This window comes from Clytia hemisphaerica, unplaced genomic scaffold (genome assembly GCF_902728285.1).
Source record: "Clytia hemisphaerica strain Z4C2 unplaced genomic scaffold, Clytia hemisphaerica genome assembly, whole genome shotgun sequence".
Classification (NCBI taxonomy): domain Eukaryota; kingdom Metazoa; phylum Cnidaria; class Hydrozoa; order Leptothecata; family Clytiidae; genus Clytia; species Clytia hemisphaerica.
Window position 1 is genome coordinate 551,249 of NW_027103968.1, and position 27,363 is coordinate 578,611.

At 34.6% G+C, this 27,363-nt stretch overlaps 1 protein-coding gene across 1 annotated transcript; it reads left to right on the forward strand.

Annotated features, from left to right (window-relative positions):
• Nucleotides 1–373: 373 nt before the first annotated feature.
• LOC136810415 (adenylate kinase 9-like) lies at nucleotides 374–27,161 on the forward strand. The gene is made up of 34 exons (XM_067066981.1): nucleotides 374–515; nucleotides 711–767; nucleotides 937–1,000; nucleotides 1,199–1,251; nucleotides 1,751–1,847; nucleotides 2,293–2,405; nucleotides 2,943–3,182; nucleotides 3,354–3,494; nucleotides 3,730–3,804; nucleotides 4,172–4,322; nucleotides 4,652–4,745; nucleotides 5,083–5,263; nucleotides 5,541–5,664; nucleotides 6,012–6,040; nucleotides 6,813–6,943; nucleotides 7,296–7,453; nucleotides 7,793–7,984; nucleotides 11,466–11,770; nucleotides 12,201–12,414; nucleotides 13,034–13,147; nucleotides 13,341–13,638; nucleotides 14,372–14,591; nucleotides 14,901–14,969; nucleotides 18,208–18,316; nucleotides 19,582–19,697; nucleotides 19,999–20,217; nucleotides 22,251–22,464; nucleotides 22,818–23,019; nucleotides 23,451–23,597; nucleotides 24,067–24,284; nucleotides 24,878–25,244; nucleotides 25,500–25,598; nucleotides 25,958–26,175; nucleotides 26,595–27,161. The coding sequence occupies exons 1-34, from the start codon at nucleotides 462–464 to the stop codon at nucleotides 26,789–26,791; spliced, it is 5,280 nt and encodes a 1,759-aa protein (XP_066923082.1). The 5' UTR covers nucleotides 374–461; the 3' UTR covers nucleotides 26,792–27,161.
• The last annotated feature ends 202 nt before the right edge of the window (nucleotides 27,162–27,363 follow it).

Here is a 27,363-nt window from a genome sequence, read left to right on the forward strand (position 1 = left end):
TTGGGCCAAAAAGTGCCTAAAAATGGGTTTTTTTTGGACTTTGTGTGAAATTGCTTCATTAGTTTTTTCTAATTTTTATGCATAAAGATGGAGGGAAAGGTTCTCAAAGTTTTTTATTTTTCTCGCAGAACGGAATATTTACTAATTTTCTTCACTGCAGATTGTTTTTGTTTTGTTTGCCATTCTTCAACCAATGCTTCAATCCTTTATCTATTGAGACAGAGCTCAGTAGTACACCCTTAAACAACAGATTTTAGTAGTGCATTTTAACTGAACATATATGTGAATACACCATCCGACATTGGTTGAAATGTTAAAAAGGAGGGCACAATTTCTAAACCAGAAAAGAATGACATGTTTTTTTAAAACTCATGTTTTTGTTCTTTTTCAGAAGTGCTAAATCCGAAATAAAGAAAATTTTATATATAGTTTAACTTTAGCTGTTTCCAATTTGATAAAAGATGACGATATTTCAAACCAAAAAATATGAGAACGATGCATACAGTGAGGATGAGGTAATATAAATTTAGCCTATTTTTTCAAAATCATTCAAATTTGATAACAATTAGTGCTTTTTCTCCATAAAAACAAGAAGACGATCTAAAACTGTCTAAAATTATCATCTCCTAGAGAGATCTGACTGAAGAAGATTGTTTTTGAAAATGATTGTCCTTAATATTGAAGATATATTACTGTATTCAACTTTTTAGTCAGAAAGAAGATATCTCATGGCAAAACCCACTTGTTTTGTAATATTTGGAAAGCCTGTAAGTTTTTCATATATATAATATAGCTAACGCCTTTTTATAAATCTAAAATTTAAAATTTTAGATGATATTTAGCACTTCATTAGTTTAACATTTTGTGTGTAACAAAAGTTTGTCCATTAATCTTTTTATCCCTTTAAGGTATTTTCTTTCTTTTTTTCTATTTCAGGGCAGTGGCAAAACTACGTTAGCAAAATATTTTGCCAAGTTTTGGAAATGTGTTCATGTTACAGGTAGTCCATTTTTATTTGTATTGAATATTTTCAATACTGTTTTATTTATTTTATTTTGTTTTGAAGGGAGCAGTCCTGGATTCAATTTTGAAAATGATTTCAATCTTCAATGGTGCAAACGAATGCTGATTTTTTACTTGGATTAATTCTGTTATGGGATTGACCTGTTTTAAATTTGTTAACTTTTCTATTTTCAAGTTACGACAGCTATTGAAAGATCTATACAAAATAAGACTCCAAATGGGATCAAGGTATTTTTCATTTAATAAAAAAGTTTTCCTGAGATTATTCCTAAAAGTTTTAACTCTTCAAAGTTAAATAATGTCATATATGAATCAATTAAATAAAGATTTCATCAATTATTGTTTTGCACCATGGGCTGCAGTGATGTGTCCTTAAAGCTCTAATTCTAGTTTTAGTGATTTATTTGCATATAAGACAATGAAGCCTAATTCTACCTAAAAGTTATGAAATGAAAATGTTTTAAATATGCTGTTAGCTAGATATGTTAAAAATATAAGTTACAATGGCATAAAAAGATTTGTTATATTTAAAGTCTTAAAAATATGAATTAATCATAATCACCGTCAGAGATCTATCACTTTAAGATTGAATTTTTCACTCGATTTTCTGGTTTATTCTTGATTGTAAGTTTTCCCATTCTTTATTTCATTATATTACTCCTTGCAATAGGATGGTTTCAATTTTGACTAAATTTTCTACATTGTTTTCTTTTTTTATGATCTTTAGGCTGAAGAGTTATTAACCAAAGGTGAAGAGCTAACAGAAGAAGTTATATTGGATGTTTTGAGTGAAATGTTAGTTTGCGAAGAAGTACAACATCACGGTAAGAAATGACTATTGCTCTAGTTTAAGTTTTTCTGTCTCAACTATATTCAAGTATTGTATTTCCATCTTAAAATCCAATAGGTTTTAATAACCTTAAGGTAAATTTGTTGTGTACATCGATTTTTTAAGCCAAACAATCTTAAAAGTCGAAAATCATATAAATTTTCACAAAAGGTGGAAATACTGGAGTTTTAAAATTCAATAAACACGACTCCACAGGGCTAATGGTGACCAAACCTTAAATTTGGTCAAACAGGATTATATACAAGCCTTTTGCAACCTGTGGTTGTTGATGCCATAGCTTAAATTGAGTGAATATGTTTAGAATATTATAAGTGGCTATTAAATAGGTGACACTTTGGTCAAATAGTTATATATATATAAACTTGTTATTATAAAATATCAATTACATGAATATCAATCCTTCATTTTCCCATTTAAAGGTTATGTATTGGAAGGTTTTCCATTGTTGATACAAGATTCAATTTCAGTTCAGAAGCAAATGAAATTTCTGTCTTCGTTGCAATTATCTCCTGATTACATCATTAATCTCAAGGTTTGTGGCCAACTTTGATTTTTAATATTCTAAACGTCAGTTGAGCTAGAATCTGACAATATGTGTCCGTCTGTGTGTCACAAAAACTTTAGTGCAGCCTGGAGACTTCAAAAATGGTCCGATTTGGTTGCCACGATTGAGCCTATGAATAATTTGAAGCATATCCGAAGTTAAGCCCAGTGCGTTTTACTATTATATTAATAGCGTGTACCAATTAAATAATAGGCAAGCATTCAGATCAGTTGTCTCTTTTAAAACCTTTGCTGTTTATTAGTTTACTAAGGTTATATATCAATACACATATTCATGACATTTATAACATTCTTTTTTGACACCATGAAAAAGGATATTCCCAAGATGTACAAAGTGGTTTTAATTTATCTGCAATCTATTAATAATCTTGAGTATTGGTTATTTAGAAACTAATTAAGTTTTCAAGGTGACTTTCTCTGCACACTATAAAGACAATAAGCGTCAAATTCATAAACTTTCTGGTACTAATGGTAATTATTCTTAGCCACTCATTTCCATCTTTAGTTACGAGACGTTGATGCTTGTAATCGTTTGAAAGGTCACAAATATGATCCAATCACCAATAAATTGTACGATAAACAGTTTTATGATATCGATGGTGATCGTATTGTACCGCAATTACGAGGATTGATGGATTACGAGGATCTAATGGGTGATGAGGAGGAAGGTGAAGGTGAGGGAGATGGTGAAGATGATGATGTCGACTCACTAGAAGATGACATTGAAGATTTTAATTTTGATAATGTGAGTATGAAAGAATGTGTGTCTTTCATGGATTATCAATTTATTCATCAGTGGCATTACTGTGGCTAATGACTACTAAACTTAATGCATCAAACTTGCTTTGTGTTTTGAATCATCTGTTTGAGAATACATTATTTCATTTATTTTTATAATATCATCACCTTGTCATAGGGAGTGGTGGAAGATTTCGAAGGAGACCCAGATTATAAGAAACATGTTGTTGAACGTTTAGTGACCAGGACTGAAGAATTTCCAGAGAATGTTGTCGCCAGTGTCGGTGACTTTCGGAAATACATTTTGCCAAAAGTTGAGGTAACTACTACTGTTTTTGTTCACGTACTTATGATTATCTTGGAATTTTCGTATAATTTTGTGTTAGCTTTAGCACCAGCCCAAAAGAATCAAGAATGATGCTATGAAAACGAATAAAATTTCGTGGCATTCATCTGGTTCATCTATCCTGCTTAGTTTAAGTTAGTCTAAGTTGTTTTAATACCCTAATGATCAGCTTTCTAGACTCTTCTCTTTAACCTTTGTTCAATTTTAGGATTACATTGATGTTCAAGACCAAAAGAAAGTGTTAGAGCTGGACGCTGCATTACCTGCAAAAACTGTTTTTACTGTAACTAAAATTGTGCTTGGTTAACAAATATTAATCAGTTCATTTCCAGACCTGAAAAACGTGCAGGTTTTAATTCTTTGAAGAAACACCTTACATTTGATTGACCTTTTATGCACGATGCAGGTCAATTTTTGTGATTTGAAGTAGATTCTATAGTCTTTTTAAGGGGTGAGTCTAACCGTCAAATGAAAAACCTTTGTTTTTTTTATTCTTCTGATTTCCCAATATTTCCCTTTTTCAATGTCGCCAGGAGAGGGATTAACCGAGGTACTTTTTTGCGAAGATTTGCTAACGTTTGTGATTTTTCAGATTTAATAGTTCTGAGCTTGTTTCCACAGCTTTGAATCATTTTATCTTGATATTCTAGAACCTTCGAACGCGATTAGATACGAACCTTTTACAACCTGTGGTGACGCCCATTCGTTTACAAGGAAGTGAAGAACAAGAAGAAATTACTGAAGACACGGATGTAGAGGATATGTTAAGAACCCTTGCTGCTTCTGAAATGATCGCACCCGGTAACGGATTTAATGAGGTTTTTTGTATCACGTGTTCTTAAAAGGTGTACAAGTTTTAATTGAGATTCTGAAGAAAATGTGTTTTAATGTAATATTTTTCATCTACAATTTTAAGCTAGATTTAGATTGAATTTTGATATCATGTCATTAAACAGTGATAAACTCTAGTAATAAAACTATTATCAAAACTGTAGTGAGTTTGACGCCAATTTTGTGGGCAAAAACAATCATAACGCCCATAAAAAAGCGTTATTTGTATAATAATCTATCTAATGATAAAATTCTATCTTTCCTAGAGATTCTGACGAAAAAACCGTTTTGAATTTCAGGTTTTCGTTGGAGGCGTAGTCGCTGGGGTCAATTATGCCCTGTTTCACTGGCTAATGGATCAGTTACTATAGGAAAGCCAGAGTTCTCTGTCAGGTTTGTTTTCTGCTTTATTTTTTTGTAATGCCCTTCTGTTCTAATCCCAAATGAACGGCCTGCCATATAGTTTTATTGTCATTTTCATTCATAATTTCAAAAATAGTACCTACCCAAAGAACCGTATTTCATTTTGCTCCTTGCAAGCTTTTCTATTATGTGTTATAAACGAACTTCTGAATCGCAGACCTCTAAAAATCTATCGGTAGTATATAAATAGCAAGAATCCGTTAATGGATACCGGGAGCCTACCAATGAACGAAATGAAAGCATTTAGAATTGGTAATCGTTTCAAATTGTGTTTAGAATTAAAGAGTATTATCATTAATTGTTTCAGTTTTATGGACAAACTTTTCCTAATGGCGACCGAGGAATCTATGGAGAATTTCATTGAAAATCCAAGAAAATATATTCGTCCTCCACAGCCTGCGCCACCTTGCAAACTCTTTGTCCTTGGACAATCCTTATCTGGAAAAACAACTCTCTGCAATAAATTGGCGAACAGATATCGAGCACAGGTAATCTTAATAAGAGGGGATGATGAAGGACCAAATTCTCAACAAAAAAAATAAAGAACGGTAAATTTCACCGTCCCTTTTCCCGACCATATAACTGTTTTCATTACTCTTTGTATATTGCGGAGAAAACAACTAGTGGTCTATATAATGAAAACGTACGCATGCATTTTGAAAATAAAACAATAGATGATTTTAAGATAATTGCCTTATCCCTTTAGAATGGAGCATTGTACTGGCTACATGGATTCTAGATTTAAATATATTCTTCGTATTCAAGGTGATAAACGTCGGTGAGCTTGCCACACCTGATAGTGAAGATATTCGATTGAAGAAGATTGAGAATAAAAAGGAAAGAATTTTGGAGTCGATTATCGCCAAAGTGAAAGCGACAAAAGGAGATGGTCAGTGTGTTTTTTTTTGTTTGATGTTTTAAATGTTAACTATACAATAAAGGCTTCAATCGGATTGATTCTCTCTATAAATTCTGGCAGAGAACAATGGACCAAATGAATAATGGGAGGTTTTGGAATTTAGTTCTAATAACATAAAGCTTGAACGAATTAGAGAGCAACCCGCTTTCGACAACTCTTGTGTATTTTTTCCTCGATGAGTTAGATGATTTAATCAACTCAAATCAGTTGATTGATTCGGCTGGTTCGACTGTCAATAATCATCTCTTTAATTAATTTTCCCAAAAGCATTTAACTCGATCATTGATTAAAGTTATTACTTAAAATTTCTTCTTTAGAAGAAGAAGTTGATGAAAATACGTTAGAGGTTTGTTTCATTTCTACAATTTCTCTTTTCTCTTTCCCTATAAAACATCTTTGCTCTGTTTGCTTTCAATATTTCAGACCTCAACTCGACATATATTTATGTGTGATTTCGAGGATAGGTTTTGTTAGAATCTTCTGTTAGTTTTTTTCTACTCAGCATTTTTGTTCTATCCAAATGTGTTAATAATTTTCATTGGACTCCACATTTCATAAGTAAAAATCACCAATTTGACTTTGTAACTGTTTAACTTTGTCTAACTTCAGTTTTCGACCTGAAGACTTTTGCAAGGGCTTTTCGGCTGGCCTGTCAAATGCGAAAACAGTGCCGTAGGAAGCATTTTCATATTTGGGGGGGGGCTGAAGCTTAGTGACACCGCGAGGGCCAACCATGGTTTGGCCCGAGGGGGGGATTTTGAAAATTGAGCTCTAGATTGCTTAAAATACACTCAAAACATGCACATAAAAGACAATTATGACAAATTAAAAAAGAACATTTTTGCATTTTGCAAAATAACCATTTTTAAAAAAATTATTGGGGGGGGGGCATAGCATCCTTAACCCCCCCCCCCCCCAGTTGCTACGGCACTGGAAAATGAATTCAAATAGTTTAGGATTTCGAAATAACTTCATTTGGTTTCGTCCTAAAAAAGAGTTTTGGTCCCCTGCTGAAATTCCCCTCTCTATGTACTATTAGAATATTATTTAATCACGTTATAAAATATAGATTTTATACAGACTTGAAATATCATTTACCGAGCCCCACCATTCTTCAGGTACAAGAACTATTGGCAAGTGAAAGCGAGGTTTTGACCGAAGAAGAGATGAAGTTGACCATTGACGATTACGTGGATTGCGTAGAAAGAGTTTTCTTGAAAATGTATGAAGGCACTGACAAAGGACCAAGGTAACTCAATTCTTTGCCAAGGAAGGTCACCTGATTCCCTTTTCAACCAATAAGATTTTATGATTGTGTTACATGGATAAAAATTGGAACAAAAAATTCTAAATGAAAAAAAAAACCTTTCGAGGCTTAGCATAATTCTTATAAAATTCTTAACGTTTTGTAAATTCGAGTTTTTGTGATTCGTATGAAAAGAGTTCTCTCAAAAAACTGTGTAATTCAAGAATCCATTTGTTTTATTCCGTTTTTTTAGATTTAGTTGAAATTATGACACTCTGACTGTTTCCAAGTGGCTTTTCTACTGATTTTTTAAGAGTAATATTTCATTTACTTTCTTCATTTTCGTCAAAAATAGTGCTGGTGGTTGGATAATCGACGGATTTCCAAGGACTAAAGAAGAATACAATTTGATGGTAGATCGTGGTATTGTTCCCGATGACGTCTTCGTTTTTAATGACGATTCTTCTGAAAACGAATGTCTGGTCGAAAGATGGAATAAAAAACATAGGAATGGTATGTTAGAATGATTCATTGTTACAGCTCAATGCGTATATCTGAGTTTTGGCTCTAAAGTGAAAAGAACATCCAAAATTTTCGAAGCCTTCAGATTCTCTTAACTTTTTGTTGAGTTTTAAAGCCTCAAAATGTTCTCAATTTATTCTTATTTTCACCATTTTGTGAGTATGTCCATTTTAAAGTCAGTGAAGCCTTAAAATGTTTGTAACTTGTTCTTAACATTTTGTCCATCGAAGCCCTATATTCTTATACAGTTTCTTATAAAAAACATGAAATTTTCAAGTTTATTTTCCGGCTTACACAACTTCAACAATTATTTATTCCATTCTGAACAAGGATCGCCAATGGAAGATATGAACGAGGAAGATACAGAAAAAAAGAAAGCATTCGAAGCGTCCATACAAAACTTTGAGCGTGATTGGGTGGCGCTGGCATCATCATTCAAAAAGGGCAGTGTAGATATCACCATGCTTTCGTGTCAAGATGAGGAAGCGAAAGCCTTCAATGACACAACTAAGAAAATGGAAGGTTAGATTTTTGACTTTTTACCAAACCTGTATTAGTTGATATTGGATATTTCTTCCAAATAAACGGCACTTTGCTCGGAAAGCAGCAAAATGGTGCATACAAGCACGTTGCTAGTTCGTGCTTCTTCTGTTCTGAATGTTTTTTTGTCTCCTTTTCATTAGACAACTTAGATCATTTCAATTTGAGAGTCTGCTAAATTGCGTGGGTTGCGTGGGTGCGTGGGTGCGTGGGTCGATATTTTTGCGTGGGTTATTTTTTTGCGTGGGTGCGTGGGTCAAAATATTTTTTGCGTGGGTCAAATTTTTTGCGTGGGTCAAATTTTTTGCGTGGGTCAAAATTTTTGCGTGGGTCATTATTTTTTGCGTGGGTCATATTTTTTGCGTGGGTCATTATTTTTTGCGTGGGTCAAAATTTTTGCGTGGGTCAAAATTCTCTCTGTAATTCGAAAAAATGCCTTCCTATGAAATTCGGACTGGTCACATCCAAAACGTTTTGGTTTATTTTGTTTATTTTGCATAGCTGTACAGTTCCGTACTTTCTGAATAATATAATATGGTGAATTTGTTCCAATAAACGAGGTCGGAAAGAATGTTTCCAACAAAGGAGTGTCTTTTTATAAGAGGAAGCTTTATAGAATCTTTTTAGAAGCTTTATAGCTTCTTATAGCACGCTTTAATATTTTGGGTTTCCTTTGAGTGCTAAAGAACAAAGCAAATGGCGACAAAATCTGAAAATTTTTCTGAAAATTTTTCTACAAAAGTTATATTCATTAGGCGACCGATTACTAAACAATTTAATCCTTGTCAATTATTCCCACAATTATTTCGTCCACCCTCACTTGTAATTTCTTTGATTTAAGTACATTAAAGGCGAGTCTGCTAAATTGCGTGGGTTGCGTGGGTGCGTGGGTCAATATTTTTGCGTGGGTTAATATTTTTGCGTGGGTCATTTTTTTGCGTGGGTGCGTGGGTCAAAACATTTTTTGCGTGGGTCAAATTTTTTGAGTGGGTAAAAAATTTTGCGTGGGTCATATTTTTTTGCGTGGGTCATTATTTTTTGCATGGGTCATTATTTTTTGCTTGGGTCATATTTTTTGCGTGGGTCATTATTTTTTGCGTGGGTCAAAGTTTTTGAGTGGGTCACTATTTTTTGGTGATTTTTTAGCTAACTCGATTTTTTTACCAAATTAAAACTTTCAGTTAGCTTAGACGTTTTTTTTTGTCAAATTAAAATTTTCAAGTTATCTTATACAAAAATGTGTTGTGTATACATCTACGAAAACTAAACAAAAGCACACAGTTTTTATGTAGTAACACCTTGTGGTTTATTTTACATAGCTGCACTTATTTACTATAACATTATACAGAATCAACACACACCCGTCTAATTTTTGTAGACACACTTCAGGATCACACTTTTGAATTTTAGCATGCTATATTTCAAGATTCCAGTGTCATGGAAATAAACAATATAACTTTTCTATTGCTTTGAAAAAAAGTACAGCGTCTTTATTTCGTCCAATTTTTTAAATTGACCTTTAATGTACTTAAATTAAAGAAATTACAAGTGGGATGGACAAAATAATTGACAACAATTAAATTGTTTAGTAATCGGTCGCCTAATGAATATAACTTTTGTAGAAAAATTTTCAGATTTTGTCGCCATTTGCTTTGTTCTTTAACACTCAAAGGAAACCCAAAAGATTAAAGCGTTGCTATAAGAAGCTTTAAAGCTTCTAAAAAGATTCTACACGTTTTTTTATATAAGAACAAACTATATAAGAACATAAGGCTTCGAGGCCCAAAAATTTAAGAACATTCTAAGAACATACTAAGGCCTTGGAGACTTAAAAACATGCAATTTCTTAAGAAATTACATCAAAATGCTCAAAAAATGCTGAAAATAAGAACATTTTAAGAACATTTTTAGGCTTCAAATCCAAAAAACTAAGAACATCCGAAGGCTTCGAAAATTTTTGACGTTCTTATAAAAAAAACGTGTATAAAGTTCCTCTTATAAAAAGACAGCTACAGCTATGCAAAATAAACAAAATAAACCAAAACGTGTTATGTAAAACACATCCAACATTTTGGATGTGACCAGTTCGAATTTCAAGGGAAGGTATTTTTTCGAATTACAGAGAGAATTTCGACCCACGCAAAAATTTTGACCCACGCAAAAAATATGACCCACGCAAAAAATATGACCCACGCAAAAAATAATGACCCACGCAAAAATTTTGACCCACGCAAAAAATTTGACCCACGCGAAAAATATGACCCACGCAAAAAAATTGACCCACGCAAAATTTTTGACCCACGCAAAAAATATTTTGACCCACGCACCCACGCAAAAAAATGACCCACGCAAAAATATCGACCCACGCACCCACGCACCCATGCAACCCACGCAATTTAGCAGACTCATTAAAGGCCAATTTAAAAAATTGGACGAAATAAAGACGCTGTACTTTTTTTCAAAGCAAGAGAAAAAGGGAGGAAAAAATTCCATAGAAAGAAAAGAAGCGGTCATATCTCTTTTTTTTTGCTTAAAGTTATAGTGTTTATTTCCATGACACTGGAATCCTGAAATATAGTATGCTAAAATCCAAAAGTGTGATCCTGAAGTGTGTCTACAAAAATTAGACGGGTGTGTGTTGATTCTGTATAATGTTATAGTAAATAAGTGCAGCTATGTAAAATAAACCACAAGGTGTTACTACATAAAAACTGTGTGCTTTTGTTTAGTTTTCGTAGATATAAACACAACACATTTTTGTATAAGATAACTTGAAAATTCTAATTTGACACAAAAAACGTGTTAGCTAACTCGAAAGTTTTAATTTGGTAAAAAAATCGAGTTAGCTAAAAAATCACCAAAAAAATAGTGACCCACTCAAAAACTTTGAACCACGCAAGAGATAATGACCCACGCAAAAAATATGACCCACGCAAAAAATATGACCCACGCAAAAAATATGACCCACGCAAAAAATATGACCCACGCAAAAAAATTGACCCACGCAAAAAATTTGACCCACGCAAAAAAATTTTTGACCCACGCACCCACGCAAAAAAATGACCCACGCAAAAATATTAACCCACGCAAAAATATTGACCCACGCACCCACGCAACCCACGCAATTTAGCAGACTCTCAATTTGATAATGATAACAGATTAATGGGCTATATAATATTTTAGCAATGAACGTTTATCGTTTGGAGACCGTAATGTACAAATTAAACATTAGGTACTCTATTATAAAAAGGAACTTACCAAATTTCTTTGTAAACGGAACTGACAATATATTGTCAATATACTGACTGACAAAAAATTGCTTAGTGTATGAAGCCTTTGCTAAACATCACGGCACCGTTATAGTTTTAATGCTTCTTTTTTCATTTCCGCTTTTCCCTTTTGCCTTATCCCAGTGCAATATTCCTTTACTGAATAACACAGTTATCTTGTTTTTCTCAAATAGCATCATACCAATATCGTGGTTGGGAGTACACAGGGATGGACCAGGATGAAGAAGAAGAAGATTTTGCAGCCATTGATGAAGATGAAGATGATGAAGGTGATGAAGATCCAAACAAACAAAAACCGTTCGGTGAAACTGCACACTATTGTCCTGTCATGTTGAAAGAACGAAACGTCTTATGGCCAGGCGCTGCAGATACAGCTGTCAAGTATCGAGAGAAAGTTTATTTCTTGTCTTCACCTGAAGTACAAGAGAGATTTTTAGAAGATCCAAAATCGTTTTTACCAGATGATAGGCCAGTCAAGGTTTGTATTGCTTTGGTTTTGACAGTTTTAGAATTTTTTAATTGTCTTTTTGATTGGTTTGGGTCCGTTGTTTCATGTTTTGAATTTCTCATATCTACGACCTTGTTCCCAGGTTAACAAGGTTGGAATGAGAAGCGTTTGATAAAAATTACTATGAGATAAATAAGTTAACCTGTTTGGCTCAGTACCCTTTTATTTTAAAAGAGTCAGCAAATTTATGTTAAGAATCGCCTGTTTTTATTGTTCAGAACCTTCAGTCTGGAATTATCCTTAACTTGCTCTTATTTTTAGAGCAAAAGTATAAGGTATTTTAACCATATCCTATTTTTAATACCTTCGATAATCTCGATATTTTTGTCGTTAATTAGCCTGAAGTTCTCCCAGTAAAAGAAAAAGTATATTTTAACTTTGCATTCTTTTCTTTTTATAGCCACCGCCCATCCGCCTTATCCTTCTTGGTCCTAAAGGGTCAGGAAAAACTTTACATGGACGTTTACTAGCTAAGAAGTTCGGTTTAATGCATATTTCGTTCAAAGATCGTTTGCAAGAGCTATTGTTACCGAAATTACAAAAGAAGATTGGGCCCGACTTTGAATTTGAAGAAGACCAAGATGAAGATGATGAAGAATACAAGATTATGATTGGTTCGTTCATTTCTTTATAATAATTTTTTATTCGGTAGAGGTTGCCTAGAGATCATCAATAATATACTTCTTAGATGGACCTTTTAAGACGAATGTCCCAGACAGTAATATGTTGATTAAAATTCTATCCAGGGGGGGGTACCAAGTCAGTGTACTGGACCATAGGGTACTAACTTGATTTTTGGATTTTTTTCCAAAAAATTAGACCACCACCCTTTTTAGTACACTGTACTAACTCAATTTATCCTAAAAAATACACCACCCCACCAGCTATGGGCCAGTACACTGACTCGATACCCCCCCCCTGTTCTATCATATAATAATACGGTACGATAATTGTAGCAGTATAATATTGGTTTTGATAAACTATGACAATACCTTTCAGCTTTTCTTACCTCGCCTACTCTGTTTTATATTTAGTCGTTTATCATGCTAGACTGCGATATTTTGGAACAAGACGAAATTGTCACTTGTCAATGACGCCCGGCCTATGTAACGAGACAATTTTTTTTTCGTTTTATTTTTTTTTCGTTTTATTTTTTTTCTTTCGTGGCTTAACGATGATCACACCATTGATAGTTCTCATTAGAAATCTTTAAAAATTGTTTGGTATTTGTAGAAGCATTAGAGAAGCAAGCATCAGAGGGGTTAGCGGCAGCAGAGGCAATGTTAAAGGAAGATTCAGAAGAAGAACTAAAAAAGAAGAAGAGTAACAATGAAAATGATGACGACGGTATTGGAAAATATTTTATGAGAAGTTTATTTTGCACAAATCCTGCATATATTTGATTTTTCGACTAAAAGTTTCCTCATAAAATTTTTAAAATAAAGATTTTAAATAACTTCAGAGTGTGTTTCGATCACAAACTTTCCCGTGCTATCTCTTGTATTGAAGAAAAAAAATTAATTTCTTATATAATGGGAAGATGAATTAGTTACTGTTGAAGAATCATCATCAAGCAAAGAAGACAGTACAATGGAGATAACAATGGTTGTACCAGATCTGAAACAAGAACCACCACCATCAGATTCGAACAGTAATTCAACGACAGATGTTGCAGAACCATCCGAAGAAACATTACAACCGGAAGATAGTCAAGCAGGGATAGTGGAATTGACAGAATTTGAAGAGAACATCAAGAATTATGTTATGGAAGAGGAGATGTTAATGCAAGAAACATTGGATGAAATTTTACCACATTGGTGGAATAAAGAACCATTCAAGTAAGATTTATGATTTGAAATTTTTAAATAGAATGCAAGGTAATTTAATGCACCAATCGCCAATAAATATATGTAATCACATGATAACGAGTGCAATTCGAATATAATTGCACGATAGATTTTTTTGTTATTAATTTTCCGAGTCCGAAAGGACGAGGAAAATTCGAAACAAAAACATCACGAGTGCAATTTTCGAATTGTACGAGTTATTATGTGATTACGAGCTAATCGCGCAATGGCTTTCATTACTTTTTCACAGTTAGGAAAGTAAATTACAGAAATTACACTGAGAGTTTTATATTTTTCTCTTCTCTTTATGTCTTTCTTTTATTGTTGTTTATTGATTTCCTTTTTTACAAAATAAATTTCGATTGCAATTAAAACGTTCGATGCAAAAAAAATATAAGAAAAAACATTAAAATCAATTTTGCAAACATTGGCGCGGCATTAGAGAGTGTGATTAACGATTAATTGCTCTCTTTGAGGGCGTGCCAAATAAGAAAAAATAACCCATCGTGCGATTATACTTACAACTTACGGCTTTTTTATTGTACTCGCCTCTGCAGCTTTATAGAATGTTGTCCACCGGTTGATTCAAGATTTCATCTTTCTCTTTTCTCTTTTGGCCTTCAGCTCCTCAACTTTAACGTTGACGACCTGTAACTGAGGACTTTATGTTCTTCTTTCCCGCTCTTTTCCCAGCTCCATGAGGATTAAATGTTGTTATTTTTAGGTCTACTGGTTTTATCCTGGAAGGTTTTCCACGAAATGCTGAAGAAGCGAAATACCTAGCTGCAGAGGGTTTTTTCCCTGATGGTTGCATAGCGCTGACTTGTGAAGACAAGAATATCGTTGACCGCCTCCTACCAGCAGCCTTGGCAAGATGGAAAGCACGTAGAGAAAGAACATTAGCAAAGCGAGAGAGGAAATATCAAGCTGAGACCAAATTAAGAGTAAGACGAAATTTTAACAGGAATCATTTTCATTGGTTGGAAATGACGTCAGTCTCACGTTTGACCAATAAAAAAACTTTATTTCGCTTCGAACAATCTTTATATATTAAAAGTTAGTTTTGCGCTGACAAAAAGTTAGAATGTCATTCCATACGAATTTCCTATAAGCAAGGCCGAGTCCAATAAAAATCATTTTGTGTGTTGTCTAAGGAAGAGACTAAGATACCATTTAATGAAATTTTTTATTTTTGATTTTACTGATTGGTTGTGGCCGTGGAATATGATTTTCAATATTTTGTTCACTTTTAGGAGGCCGAACGCATTCGACGAAAACGTGAAAAGATTAAAGAGAGGGAACAACGAAAGAAAGAAAATTATGTAAGTTTATGTATCATTCTGTCCATTTGATTAATAGGTATAGACATTCGGGCTGGACAACGATATCGAATTAGCTTAGCAGCTAATAGAGCGAAGGATTTTGGCGTGCCTACAGCCCCGAGGCTAAGTAATTCGGCGTGGAAAGTGCCATTACCATGTCTTTGACCATGTCAGTTTTGACCAGTACAATTGCTTAATTTTTCTTTAAGCTAAATGGAAAAACAAGAACATAACGCTTCAATGTCTAGAACATTATTTTAAGTTTTTACGGACTCTAAAGCAACCAGAGAAATATTCACAACATAGTGAATATAAGAACATTTTAAACATTTAGGCTTAAAACAAAATAAAACAAGACGACTAGGAAGTCGAACATTTCACATAATATTCAAACATTGTATGACGAAATAGAGAAAATGCTTCGAACCTTGAAAGTTTGAAAGGGATATAAAATTGAGAAATATTGACCATAAAATAACGAGGTCAAGCAGGGGGATATTTGCTATACAACGACGTGTGAAACGTGATGGTAGAGGAAATTTGTAAAATCGCTCGATTGTTTTGGTCACTTGTTATACACTTTTGGAAAGCTAAGGGGTAGGGGAATCAAAATTACTTAAATTTTTTTTCGGACACTTTGGTGTGATTTTCGGATAAATATAACGGTCTCAGGCAAAAATCATAGGGTCAAAAATTAATGAAAATTTTAGCTTGAGAAAACGGAAACCTGTTGTATATTTTTGGAAAGCTCTCAAAAATTAAGATTAGAGATATATTTGCAAGTATAATAGGTGATTTGTACCTAACTCGAGATATTAACCCTTAAAAACATTGTTTTTCAGCCAGAAACAGCTGCTTTGTCCAGTTTTTGCGCTTTTTGAAGATCAATATCTCGAGTTAGGTACTGAAGAGAACAAGATAAGAAGAATCTTACATCCTAGACTAAATTTATTCATTTTAATTTTACTATTTTTATTTATCTGCACTTTTTACTTCTTCAGAATTTATACTACTTACAAAGTATACAAGTGGAACTTATACTCAAAAAATAAATGCTCGAAAAATAATATGCCTAAAGGCTCAATCTAAGTTGAATTCTTTCATATTGAAAGATGGAAGTATCAATTAATAAACTGACTAAAATATGGCTGTTTTTAGCCCAAATGTTCCAAAAATTTGATGCAATATTAAACCAAATGAAATATGTTAAAAAAGCTCAACCAAGGCTTGGCCAAGACAGAATTATCAGGTTCGCATTGTATTAAACAATACAGTCATTGTTTGGATATCAAAATGCATGCTTATAGAAAGGCAAAGCTATGCTTATAGAAAAAAACACCTTGACCTTTGCAAATCTTCTTAGCAGCATGGGGTCAACTTCTCTCTACCCGTTAACAGCCAAATGTCATTAAAAATTGAAAATGGCTTGTTGATGGCCCCTTCAGGAATGCAATGTCAAGTTAAATACAATCAAAAACTCCAGCATCAAAACAATTATAAGAAAATATCTAGTACACTCATTTATGAATTTTTTTTTGTGTTTTGTTGTTGTGATGTTGGAACTTCATCTACCCCCGATGCACCAGACTGGCGTGCGCTTTTGTAGGATGCTGAAAAATATTATCATACTGCCAGGTGTTTGTCCAGTGTTACGTTACGCAAATTCTTAAAACACTGGACAAACAGACTCTTTTGTTTTACCCAGCAACAGAGTGATTCACATCTGGTCCCGTCTTAGGATTGTCCAGTGGTACAAAGATTTCTCGTTTGACACCAGCCATTTTGTGTCTGGAGGTTCAGTAAGGCGGCTTTGCCAGCTACAGACTAGCGAAAGGTCTATTTAACGCTCTCCCACTCATTACAATCAATAAGTTTTTCCGACAATGATCAATGGTGGATAAGATATATATTGATTTCCACCGTCACATGTTTTGGGCGTGCTTGAAATCAAAGAATTTCTGGCCGGAATGGCTCGAACATCAATAATTTAGGGCTGAAAATTATTTGGGTTTAGCCCTTTTTTTGGGTCATATGTGTGTCATGCATATGGGTCGTTGTTCCGGCCATGTTGTGGGTCGTACCAATTCTAAAGGTTTGGTAATAGATATCCAACCTACCTATTGATTATTGATTGGTCATAAATTGGAAAAAGTTATTGATTGTGTATCAAGTAGTGGGAATACCAGGATATTGAAATTATTTCTTCTAAAAATCACTTAGTAAAACAGATTGTTTGGCACAGCCAATAGACCTTTTAGCCTTCGTTGGTGTCATTTATATGCAAGTAGACATTTTTCATACAAGTCATAGATTGAAAAAAGATAAATCATTTCAAAAATGACATTTATGTGCAAAAGTATGCAAATCTGTTTCGGCAATCTATGATTTGTATGAAGAATGGCTGCTTGCATACCGTGAAGTCGGGTAACTTGCGTCAGTGGAGAGAAACTTGCATAGCCATCAAATGACTGACCAATCAAAGCAGCGAGATTTCAAAACAAATTAACTTCGTAGCTCCGCTCGCAGCTCTACCTTACAATTTTTGTTTTGATTTAACTTTGTATTTTAATGACCAGCCAGTTCATTCATTTGTGGGCTATGCAAGTTTCCTTCAAAACTGATGCAAGTTACCTTCACGGTATAAATTACATCAAAGGTGAAAAGGTCTATTGGCTGTGCCAAACAATCTGTTTTAATATTCATCTCACTATCAACACCTAAAAAAATATTATACCTGCGATTTTGTATTGAAGGGTTCTGTTGTCAGTTGTTGTGGTGTGCGGTGAAAATGAAGCCAAAAACTTTTTATTTATACTACTGACAACTGAGCACTGTAAAAGTAACTACACAAACATAAAACACTAAGTAGTAAACGAATGATAAACCTCTTTCTTTAAATACTCTATAAGGTACCAGAAAACCCAAATATATATAGCTACAGCAGCAAAAGTGTAATGTGTTCAAGCAGCCATAAAAAAGCTCTCACGAGGAATGTTTACCAACCCTTGGTTACACTCACCTTGTAGAAGAAGAGCATAGGCCTTCCCTAAAGGGAATAGGCCTCCTGAAAATAGTCAAGAGAATCACAGCGCAAATTAGCACTACGAAAACAGAAAATCGATTGTAATACTTTCGCTATGCGAAATTAATAAAGAACATTCTCAAAAATGTTTAGATTTTCTTATAAAAAAACATGTAATCGATATCTTCTTTATCTCACCCCTCTTGTCTTTTCCAGGAGAACTTCATTGCGGCTGGAGGTGAGAAAGAAGAATACGAAGAAGAAGATGAAGATGAAGATTTCGACCTCGATGAAATCATCGAAATGGAAATCATCGAAGATCTAGGTACCACCTTTTTCTCCAAATTTTTAATCAATTTATAATCAAGTTCTAACGGACGCGTTGCATAAGACAGCATAATAGCGTTGGAAATTTGGTAGTTTCTCTGCTTTAATTGAAAAAATTTGAACCCAGTTATTGTAAAATTGGTGTCAAAAGAAGCTTCGACTTTAGCCCTTTCCGTGCCATTGACCAATATACATGTCATTTTGGTTTTTCAATAAGAAACGAAAATGAAGCATTGAAATTTAGCTTGAAATTGGTACAGATCTTTTTCAAGAGATGAAAAAGATTTACAACTACTTGCTGATTTTTAAAACCATTGGTTTGAATGGTTTATTTTGTATAAAACCTTTTAGAAAACGGTTATGAAAGTGAAAAGAAAGTGAAAACAGCATAAATTAAATTTTGACACGGAAAGGGTTAGCCAGTTGATTTTCTACTCACTTTTCTTGTCGATTGTGGTCTGTTGTAGGTTAGACTGAGGAATCAAATGTTTGATGTTACAGCATGTTTTTTTAGGAAAGAGTACCAAACAAATTTCAATTTCCGCCTATATAAAATCATTTCTTTTTCTTCTTTCGTGATAAATATACTCTATTAAACCGCAGAAAACGTGCGCGAAAATAAAAGGCGTGACCACCACAAATGTGCAAGAATATACTATATCCTAATAGCGCGTCCTTTAATTCCTTTAATTATGATAATATACCTCTGAAAATTAAGGTCTGGTTGAAGTGTGTAATAAAAATGATTAAAAAGGTTTCGATTCTCATACCTTTCTCTTGCCATTTTCACGTATATATTTTTCATTACAAGATGCTCGTAAATTAAAGGGTGTGTGAATATCCTATTTCATAATGTGCGCGAAAATTAGAGGCGCGAAAATGAAAGGTGAAAATGAAAGGCGCGTGAAAATTAATGGGATTAAGGTACTATATATACCATACCCATTTTCTGTTTTCTATATCGAGGGGGTTTATCACGGGGGATTTTAGAATCCTGCATTACTAAAAATAGACAAAAAGAACGACAAATTTCATAAAAAACGACACATTTCGCCGTCCACAACCCCAACCGAAAGTGACTGTACCACCCGCTACCACCAGCGATTCATTCCCTTTCGTTTATCACGGGAATTAACTACATGTGGTCTAAAAGAACGACAAATTACGCATGCGTGTTACAATGCAGGATCTTTTAGAGGAACAGACTGATCTTCTGTACACAATGTTAGAGTGCTGAAATAATTTTTGTTACGGCTTCCTTAGGTGAGATTGAAGATGATGATATGGATGATGAAAGCGAAGAAGAAGCCATTGAACGAATCAAAGATGAATTATCTGAAAAATTCGAAGGAGAAGTCTCTCAAATAGAAGGTGTCGCGGTAAGAATAGGCCGCTTCATTTACCAAAAGGGCCCTGAAAGCCTGAAAGAGAAGAAGAATGGTTTCCAAAGCTTTAGATGCCTTTTTTCCGTCAACGGACGAAGATCTGTAAGATCTGTGGGAGGGAGAATCTGGTGCTTGCTTCAACTGGTTTTGTTTTATGCTCTTGTTTAAGAGAAGCTGCATATTAATCAGATGGTACATGCAAACACTCAAGGCGCAACCCGTTTTATATTGATATTTTTTTATGACAGGTTGACTGCCTCACTTGTTAAGTTTCCTTTTTTTCAACGTTTACCAGGAAGCACTGGAAGAACTTTTGATTCCACGACTCGATGTAGATTCTTCACGAAAAATTCACATTACGCAATACACCATCATGCAAATGTTGAAACCACAAGTGGAATTTCGTGATGCTCTTTTCGATCGTTGTCAACCAATCAATATGTCACTTGCAAAGAAATTGTTGAATGCTGGTTATAAGAAACCAAGTAGATTCGGGAGATGGGACCCTGTTAAGGTGAGCTATTGTGAAAGTTTGTAAGATCTGCAAATTTTAGAAGGAAGGTTCTCTATCATTATCTTCTTTATTTTATGTCTACAGTATTTGGTTGGAATTTTATAATTGGAAGTGTGCACTCTTCTTTGTTACCGGTGTCTTAACTCCCCTAGATTATAACTCCCTATGACTCCCCAGTTAAAATACACTAGTTTATTATGACTCCCCAGTTCTTGTAAACTAGTAAATTATGACTCCCTAGAGTTGATATTTCCTAGCAAATTTAGACTCCCCCTAGTTTATAATGACTCCCCCAACTTCAGTCGAGCTAGAATCTAGGAATGTCTGTTTGGTACTGCATATACCAGAAAAATCTAAGGCAGAGCCTGAAGACTTCCAAAGTTGTCGGATGGATGGAGTTGGGTATACTTGTTTGTCGTTTTCCTTGGGTGATCTAGATGTGCTTGATTCAAAAATTGACAGGGTAGAAATTTTCCTTATGGGTTTTTTTTTCGTTCTCTTTTACCAGTTTTTTAAGGACAAACCACAAAATAAGAATTCATTGTATTTGAAAACATTTCAATGATTCGTTTAAAGGGCTAGTTCGATGAAAAATCATACAATAACATGGTGAATTTACAACGCCATGTACAATAACGAACCATACGTTGAGAAAGGTGATGTGGTCTTGATAAACTGGTTGAAATGGAATCGCTATGTTTTTCTCTGGATTTAGGACTGATTGATAATTGTCCTTCTCACCAAGTGTTTTGCAGATGAGTTTTTGTGCAGCATCCATTACTCGGTCGAAGCATTTCTTGATTGGAGGATTTTCTGATCCTCAGTTTTAAGGAAATATTGTTCATTTCTAATCCAAAAATGGGACTCTTCAATGATTTCTGATGACTCGGTTGGTAATTTATCCTTGTTTCTTTTCTTCCAATATACTTTGCACACAAGATAAGTGGAGTGTCTTTTGTGTTCCAACAAAAGCCAAGCTGATCGCCATTTTTCATTGTTTACAGTTGAGGAAACTAGTTTTACTAGAAAATCAAAACATTCGAACGTTCGAAATGCAGTGCAATACAATGACTTCTTTTAGTGGGAGTCTTATCCAACTAGTTTATTTTAACTCCCTACCTCTTTAGAAAAAGGGTTTTGGGGTGTCATTATTTACTAAGGGGGTTATAATTTCCTGGAAAATTTCTACTCTCATAGTGTCCTCCCCCCCCCCTTTATAAAGGGGGGGATTCTGATTTTGGCCCTTTTTTTAAAGTATGGGGGAAAATGAAAAATTTGAAATTTGCTGGGGAAAATAAAGAGGGGGAAAAACCATAAATTTAGGAGATTTTGACTGGGGGAACTTCAAAGGTGATCTTGTTGCAAAACCTGTTTAAGCAATAAAATCAGCAAATCTTTTGGGATAAACCAACTTTTCAATACAATTTCATTTTTCCAGCACTTTCAAGGCTATTTTTTCAAGCTTAGCAAAATTTCAAACTTGATTTAAGGCATTTTTATGTTAACCATATGGGGAACCGCAAAATCTTCAAATAGCTGGGGGAATTCAAAAAAGAAGGGGGAACCGAAAAATTTTGAAATATGGTGGGGGAAATAAAAGAGGGGGGAATGGAGAAAATTTTTGATTTTTAGTGGGGGGAACCAACCCAGGAGGACACTATGACTCTAGGGGAGTGTTTTTTTATTAGTTTATTATGACTGGGGGAGTTATCTTTTTCAGGGAGTTAAAATAATCCGCTACACCGGATAGGAATCAGCGTAATCATAGCAATTCTCTTGAGTGTCTCTGGTCTCCACATGGTAACAATAAAGTGTACCCACTTATAGCAAATGGACTTTAGTAAACATGTTCGCACTCTAGTGTAATATTTCCAAAAGATCAAAAGTTATTTCTGATGTCCAACCTTTGTGTCTCCACCGCCATATTCAGTATAAATATACTCTTTTTCACAGCTATCTGGTCTTTGTGAGTTAGGTAACAAAAGCCATTATAAATAAAGTAACTTTCTCTTTATCAATTTTCGCTTTCGCAGCTTTTTGATGGTGATGTTCTTCCACCATACTTCTCAAGAGATAATCCATGTCATCCTGTGGTCTACAGGCAATACATCTATTTCTTGTCCCATGAAGAGAACAAAGAACGTTTCATACAGTCACCACAAAAGTTTTTACAACAGGCCTCACCGAAGCCGTTAGTTCCAATTAAAGTTGCCATTATTGGTCCACCAAAGTCCGGCAAAACAACACGTAAGATTTTTATAATAACCCGTATTATAAATCTTATTATGCACCTTATGCACCACTGACCTTGGTTTGGGGGGTGGGGCTTTTGAAAATGTAAGTTCAAAATGGCCGAAAAATGCACTCAAACTGAAATTTTATTTGCAGAAATAAATGTATGAAAAAACCGTTTCTCCGAAAAATTGGATGGTTAAACCCCCCCCCCCCGATAGCTACGGCACTGCGTCGCAATATCTTCACCTTCAGATAAAGTCCTCATTAAAACTGGGCCACTATTGTTATAAAACCCTTCATTCAACACTGATGTTCATGATACATTGATGATTAAGAAACTTGTATATTTAACTTCTATATTTTAGTCGCCAAACGTCTTGAAAAAGAATGTGGTATCGTTCGTCTGTCTATCGGTGAAGCATTACGTAATGTGATGAGCACGCATGCGCATACCAAACTGGTCAAACAAATCGAAGAATATTTGTTGAACGGATTTCCATTGCCAGACGAATTAGCAATTGAAGCATTACAACTTTATTTGATGGACCCCGTCTGCCATACAAGAGGGTATGAAAGTTTTTTCTTCCTTCGTGGAACTATTCTGTGGCACTGTTTGGCAGTGTAAACGTCATTCGTGCTAAAATACTGCAAATCTTCAAATCTTTTTTCCCTAAATATATTCTTAAAGTCGAAAAATGACAATTTGAAATTTCTAAATATGCTTTCTTACAAGGTTTGCTGGGAAGGACAACAAAACAATGGCTGGCAATAATAATTTAGCGTTTCTATAAAAAGGTTTTCTTGTATAACAAGTAAATTAAAGTTCCTTGCTGGAAGGCAGTTTAGGTATAAACACTTTCTTTTTTTTGTTCGCCAACAAAATTTAAAAAGAAATAAAGTGTTTATATCTAAACTAGCTGGAAGGTGCGAAAAGAAGAGAAATTTGAGTCGATCCAGGATTCACTTTCTGATGCAATATTTCTTATATTTGTCTCTAGTTTTGTACTGGACGGTTTCCCAGTGACATCGAAGCAAATGGAATTGTTACACACGCGAAGTATCATTCCTTATAAGGTCATTTATCTGGACACTACAGACGAAGAAATTATGCGTCGTGGAGCGGTTGACCGAAAGTCGCCTTCTAAGTATGTATTTATTCATCTCAAAAATCAGTGCCGTAGCTACAGGGATAATCCAATTAACTTTTTGAGAATTGTTTTTCTAACCAACCATTAGTTGAAATTTTTTTCTACTTAAGCTTAAAGTTTCTCACTGTGCAGTTATTAGAAAAAGACCTGTGCAATTAAACAATAAAAGAACTAGATTTGTCTTGAAAAGTATGAGATTGAGGCTGGTATTGGACGAACATTTTAACTCACAAGAGAAGTAAAACAACCTTTAGACTAATTTGAGTTTTCAAGAAAAAATCTTTTTCCTTGTCTTCCAATGTTTGTGACTTCCAAACCCTGGGTATAGTCTTTTTGAAGTAAGATACTACTTCGATATCCCTCCGTTGATTTAGACAAAACCAACTTAACTTTTTCAAATCCCTTGTGCTCTATGTGCTCCTTTTCTTCAAAGAAACTGACGTAATTCAATGTCTTTTTTCACCAGAACCCTTACACTTCACGACAGCCACACCATTTTAGCCATCAAAGTCGCTTGCTATCGACGTGAAGAGAAAGCTATTCTCGAGTTCTACAGAGAAAGTTATAAAAACCTCGTCTCATTGGATGCAGAAAAATCAAAATGGTGGCTTTTTAATCGCGTCACAAAAGAAATGCAAGAAGCTGTTGCTAACATACAGACATACATCCAGCGAGTCTCTGGAGGTAGTTTACTCTTATTTATTATTTTCTGGAGATATTTCGAGGAAGTGTTAAGATTTTAATATTTGCTTGATGTGTGCAAAGTTTCATAATCATAATGCAAATATTTCGGCTGATATCAGCCCTTAAAGTGCCCTACCCCACTAGCAAATCTTGTGTACAAAATTGATAGAGACCCCCCATTAAAGCCTGGTACGAACTTTTTATCACCTATTCAGCCTGAAAACCATCAAAAATATAAACTAGAGGTATATATGAAGCTATAAAACCATGGTTCGCAAAGTCCCATTCAAGGTGGGATTTGGCCATTTTTTCCTGGACTATAAACGTTTTTCACGTTTTTTTTTAAGTCAAACTTTCTCAGTGAATTTTTATCAGGGGAGCAAGTTAAAAGTATCAACCGCTACAAAAATGGCGACCAAAAGCGATCTTTTCTTGATGCATGTCGTTGATTCTTGTTGTTTGGATTTGAAGGTTTGGAATTCGGAAGTGGGCATAATTTATCAAAAAGCCTTCAATTCTGTATCCACCGCTAAACATGATGAACCACGATGCTGAGAAATTTCATAATCAACATTATTTCTTTAACTTTTCAGGACGGGCTGCCTGTATTCATTACATGTGTATCACACCAAGCAAACTTCAAAAACTATTAGGAGAATTCGGTGAATACTGTCCTGTAAGCTTGGCCGAGGATCTTGAACTCCATGACTGTTCGTCTCAACCTACACACGAGTTGGTGGCTGAATATCGGGGAAAATATTACCGGTTTCCTGATTCCGATAAAATGAAACGGTTTTTGAAATGTCCAAGTAAATATGTGATGCCTCTGGCACCGCATCCATTACCTGTAGAAGAAGATCTTCCGAAGAAGAAAACAGCCGCTTACCTAAAGAAGATCTTTCCGCAAGAGATTGAATTGAAAGGTTATTGTCCCGTCACATACTTTGAAGGAAACTTCAGGTAAGTTCAATTAAAGTGATTATAAGTCACTGATAAACTTTTTCAAACAGGTATAATATTTTGCCAAGTATACAAACTTGAGCCAACGTCACATAATCTTGGTTTCGTTTGAAAAAATCCTAGACAATCTAATATACACACCTGTCCCTTAAACAAATTTAATGATTTTGCGAGCTCGTGACTTTTAATAGGGATTCAGACATCAACCTAAAAATATTGTTAACCTGTCTTTAACTGTATGTTTCTTTTTTCCAGATATGAGTGCATCCTTCCTGGCGAACAAGCATACTTAGTTGAATATAAAAAACGTGCCTACTGTTTCCTCAATGAACAATGTCAAACTAAATTTCTAAGGTAAAGCCCTTAAACTTTCAAAAATGACTCCTGGCCAATCGTTTTAGTTGGGGGAAATGGGAATTCAAAAGGTTTATATTTTTATAGTATTGCAAAAATTAATGAAGAGCCTTCACTTAACAGCTAACATGAAAGAACGGTAAAATAAAGGTAGGCCAGTAGCAGATCAGAGGGGTTCTTAGTTTATAGAGTTTTAACCCCCTTCAGATCCGCCGGTGTAGGCCTACCGGCGCACGACGCTCTGGAAAGGCACTGGGCTTGATGTTAACCTGCCAATCAGTCTTCTCTATAAAATGTAAATATATAAGTTACACTGTAATGCTTGTATTGATATTGCGAGCTTTTTGTTTTCGTTCCAGATCACCAGAAAGATATTACAATTTGACATTACCAAAGAAATTACCACCGAAGAAAGATTTGATGCCTGTTTCTCAACTACCTATGCTCGGATACTTGGAACAAACAGTGGCCAGTGCTGTCATCAAATCCGTGACCAGTGTAGGATGTGCAAAACCAAAATTCCCTTTCTTATCAGCTAAACGTTCGGCACTTTTGTATTTAGCTTTCCACTTGAAAGGTATTTCGATATTGTTTTTTTTCATCTCCATTCGTTCAACTTTAATTGCTATTGTATTGAAAAGTTGACTTGCAATGTAGAACGAAGATATTAGGTGGGCGTTGATTGGACAAAATCTTCTGACTAGGTTACAACTCTTGAGTACTTATAAACTAGTGGTTGGAATAGAAAGCCAGGGTGGGAGGTGAGAGTTTGAACAAAAAGAATGATTAGCGCAGGGTTCAAATTCTGTCTAGGGTGGGCTGCTGGCATCCACTAGCATCCATACTAACGGATCCGTGCTCCCCTTACTACTTGTGGTTGTAATGACTAATGTCCAGGCTCAAAAAGGTCTTTTGGCTGTTTACAGTTACTGTATCTCAAAGCACAATGTTTTCATTCAGTTTATCTCATTCTCCTATCAAATTCCTTTCTTCCAGCGAACAATCCAAAAGCATCAGAATACGTCCGTAAAAAGTATAAACGAAAATTGGCAGAGTTTGAAAACAATTGTGAGCTGATTGCATACCTGAGCAAGTTCATGAAAGCAAGATATTTGGAACCTGAAGATCGTCCCATCGATTTTGATCACAAACTTCAAAGTTTTACTTCAATGCGATTTTCTGGTGTCGTTTGATTTGTTATGTTGTTTTGTTGTACTTAATTGCATCGGATTAAACTTCGAAATATTAGATTTCGTGAGTTTTGATGATTTTCACTTTTCTATGAAATAAGAAAATTACTTTCTTCTTTTTGCATAAAAAATGCCGAAAATAAGTCGCAAAATTCAATTTCTCGAAATTTATTCCGCTAAATTGGTAGGATGAAACGGTTCTTACCATATGTACATAAACAATTTGTCAAAAATAATCACTTCTTTGTAAATAATCTTTTATTTTCATATAATGATATTATAATATATAGTTTTAATAAGAATGGTTGCAAAAATTTCATGACTAAAATGGTGTAAATATTCGTAATATAATTCATGTTGGACGAAAAACATTCTAACTTTACGAAAAATTGTTGTACTGAATTTCGGACAAAGTTTGGTAATAAACTACTTAGACGTCTTAGTGAATCGCCCAAATTTCCAAAAATTCTTTCTTAACTTCGGATGGAAGTTTAATAGTAGCGGAAAGCTTGAAGCTTATCTTGGAGCTTGAAGTTTCGGTAAAAAGTACTATATTAGCCAAGTGCCGTTAACTG

Excerpts from the sequence above, each read along its gene's own strand:
- LOC136810415 (XM_067066981.1), top strand. The coding sequence starts at position 462 with ATGACGATATTTCAAACCAAAAAATATGAGAACGATGCATACAGTGAG. Across the intron at positions 2,406-2,942 it reads ATTACATCATTAATCTCAAG|TTACGAGACGTTGATGCTTG; the intron begins GTTTGTGGCCAA and ends TTCCATCTTTAG. Across the intron at positions 14,592-14,900 it reads AAGCTGAGACCAAATTAAGA|GAGGCCGAACGCATTCGACG; the intron begins GTAAGACGAAAT and ends GTTCACTTTTAG.